General features: G+C 51.5%; 1 protein-coding gene across 1 annotated transcript; it reads left to right on the forward strand.

The window, feature by feature from the left end:
* The first annotated feature begins 1068 nt into the window (after window positions 1–1068).
* LOC120507197 (zinc finger protein 135-like) lies at window positions 1069–2417 on the forward strand. Its single transcript, XM_039719547.1, has one exon. The coding sequence runs from the start codon at window positions 1085–1087 to the stop codon at window positions 2408–2410; it is 1326 nt and encodes a 441-aa protein (XP_039575481.1). The 5' UTR covers window positions 1069–1084; the 3' UTR covers window positions 2411–2417.
* Window positions 2418–2660: the final 243 nt, after the last annotated feature.

The following is a 2660-nucleotide window of genomic DNA, read 5'->3' on the forward strand; positions in this document are numbered from 1 at the left end:
GCCCTAGGAGCGTTGCCCCCTCCTACATGTAGCAGGTGACCAGGGAAGGGGATCCAAGATTTTCACTGGGGTGAGTCTTGGTGTTTCTGAGCTTTTTGTTGGTTAAATGTTGATGCTTTGGTTTTTTGTGGGCTCTCAATCTTTGTATTTTGGAGGGGATTTTTGCTGTATCTTCATGTTTGGGAAGATTTTTGTCCGTGTCTTGATGTTTGGAGGATTTTTGTGCTGAATGTCAGTGTTTTGGAGGTTCTTACAGACACAAGATGGCCAATGACTTTCTGAGAAAAACTTGGGCTCGGAGGAGCTCCCAGTCCAAGGCGTTCTCATCTTGTTTTTTCTCCCCAGACCAGGATTTTTGATTCCCAGTGGTGTCTGGATGGAGGAGGAGGAAAAGCCCTGGAAAATGAGGCCACTCATTGGGTTAACCATTTCAGCCCAATAATTCCTTTGGCATGGCCCTGTTTAACATCCACCTATCATTGAAAATCTTTTTCCTTGTCTAGGAGGGCCAGGTCAGGAGCCTCAGTTATTCTGCTTTTTAACACTTGAAAATTCTGTGTTTCCTCCTGGTGTCCATCCATCCAGTGTTCTTGACTGCGGTGTTTGGAGAGATGCCTCTGTTGTAGCCTTGCTGCAGCCCCACCCTCAGGCAGCGCTCAGCTAATCAGAGCGTGTGGGTGTTCATCCCTGGCGTTGGGCCCCTCAGGGGCTTCCTGGATGGGGGAAACCCTCTTGAGGCAGTTCTGTGCCAGGAAAAGGAGATGCACAGGACTCCTTCGGTCTCAGCTTCTGGTTTATTGTTATCTTTTCTGAAGTTTTGCCCGCTGTCCACACCAGACTCAGCTCCCGAGAAAAGCACAACAAAATGGCTACAAGATGTACAGATTCAAGGTCTTTTAAAGTTGCTTTATCGAATAACTCTTAAAACGTCCTTTATTTCTATTTATCCACCAATAACTCATCCCTTGACTTTCCACATAACCTCTGCATTGCAGCTTTATTCTCGAATTATTTTGTGCCACCCACACTGCAGAAAATGGAGCAGAGGAAGAAGAAGAAGAAGTCATTCCCATGGTGTGTCTGGATGGAGGAGGAAAAGCCCTGGAGATTCCGCACGAGGAGGGGCTGCAAACCCAGCCCAGGGAGCTGCAGGGAGGAAAGAGCCCCCCTGAGCCAGGAAGGCGGCCGGAGATCCAGGCAGAGCTCAGAGCTGGTGGAGAAGCCTCATGGCAGGGTGAAGCAGCACAAGTGCTTGGAATGTGGGAAGGGTTTCAGGTGGAGCTTGCACCTGATCCAGCACCAGGTGATCCACACTGGGGAACGGCCCTATGAGTGTGGGAAATGTGGGAAGCGTTTCAGCTGGAGCTCCAGCCTGAGGCAGCACCAGGTGATCCACACTGGAGAACGGCCCTATGAGTGTGGGGAATGTGGGAAGAGCTTCAGCCACAACTCCGTCCTGATCCAACACCAGAGGATCCACACTGGGGAGAAGCCCTTTGAGTGTGGGGAATGTGGGAAGAGCTTCAGGCAGAGAGGCCAACTGATGCAACACCAGGTGATCCACACTGGGGACCGGCCTTATGAGTGTGGGAAATGTGGGATGGGCTTCAACCAGAAGGGCCATCTGATGCAACACCAGAGGATCCACACTGGGGGAAAGCCCTATGAATGTGGGGAATGTGGGAAGTGCTTCAGCCAGAGCTCTGGCCTGAGGAAACATGAGAGGATCCACACTGGGGAAAAGCCCTATGAGTGTGGGGAGTGTGGGAAGAGCTTCAGTATGAAGTGCCAGCTGACGGAACACCAGAAGATCCACTCTAGGGAAAAGCCCTACAAGTGTGGGGAGGGTGGGAAGAGCTTCAGCATGAAGTGCCAGCTGACGGACCACCAGAAGATCCACTCTAGGGAAAAGCCCTACAAGTGTGGGGAGGGTGGGAAGAGCTTCAGCATGAAGTGCCAGCTGACGGACCACCAGAAGATCCACTCTAGGGAAAAGCCCTACAAGTGTGGGGAGGGTGGGAAGAGCTTCAGAGGAAGCACGGCCCTGATTCGGCACCAGGTGATCCACACCGGGGAACGGCCCTACACCTGCTTGGAATGTGTGAAGAGCTATGGGTGGCACTTCGACCTGAGAAAACGCCAGCGCATCCACACTGGGGAGAACCCCTACGAGTGTCCCCAGTGTGGGAGGAGGTTTCAAAGGAGCTCTGATCTCCTCAAACATGAGCGGATTCACACAGAGGAGAGGCCCTTCCGCTGCCCCGACTGCGGGAAGAGCTTCAAGCACAACTCCCACCTCATCATCCACCAGCGCATCCACACTGGGGAGAGGCCCTACGAGTGTGGGGAGTGTGGGATGAGCTTCTCCTTGAGCTCAACCTTGACCAAACACCAACGGAGGCGCCACTAAGGGAAGATCCTGTAGGGGTAGAAACACAAAGATATCCGCGGCCCCAGTATAATACCTTAGCAGGACCTTGCCGTTGTCCTGTCTTGGGATCTCTGTATTTTACCTATATGTCCTGCCTCACACTATCTTTCTCTGTTATATAATGACGAATTACAGCAGGAACTTTGCTTTCCCCAAAAACACACAGGTGATTTAAGACAAATAGACGCTTTAGCAACCTTTGTTGCAGCTCTTTAATATCTTTGTATTT

This window comes from Passer montanus, unplaced genomic scaffold, assembly GCF_014805655.1.
Source record: "Passer montanus isolate IOZ18808 unplaced genomic scaffold, ASM1480565v1 scaffold1057, whole genome shotgun sequence".
NCBI classification, from domain to species: Eukaryota; Metazoa; Chordata; class Aves; order Passeriformes; family Passeridae; genus Passer; species Passer montanus.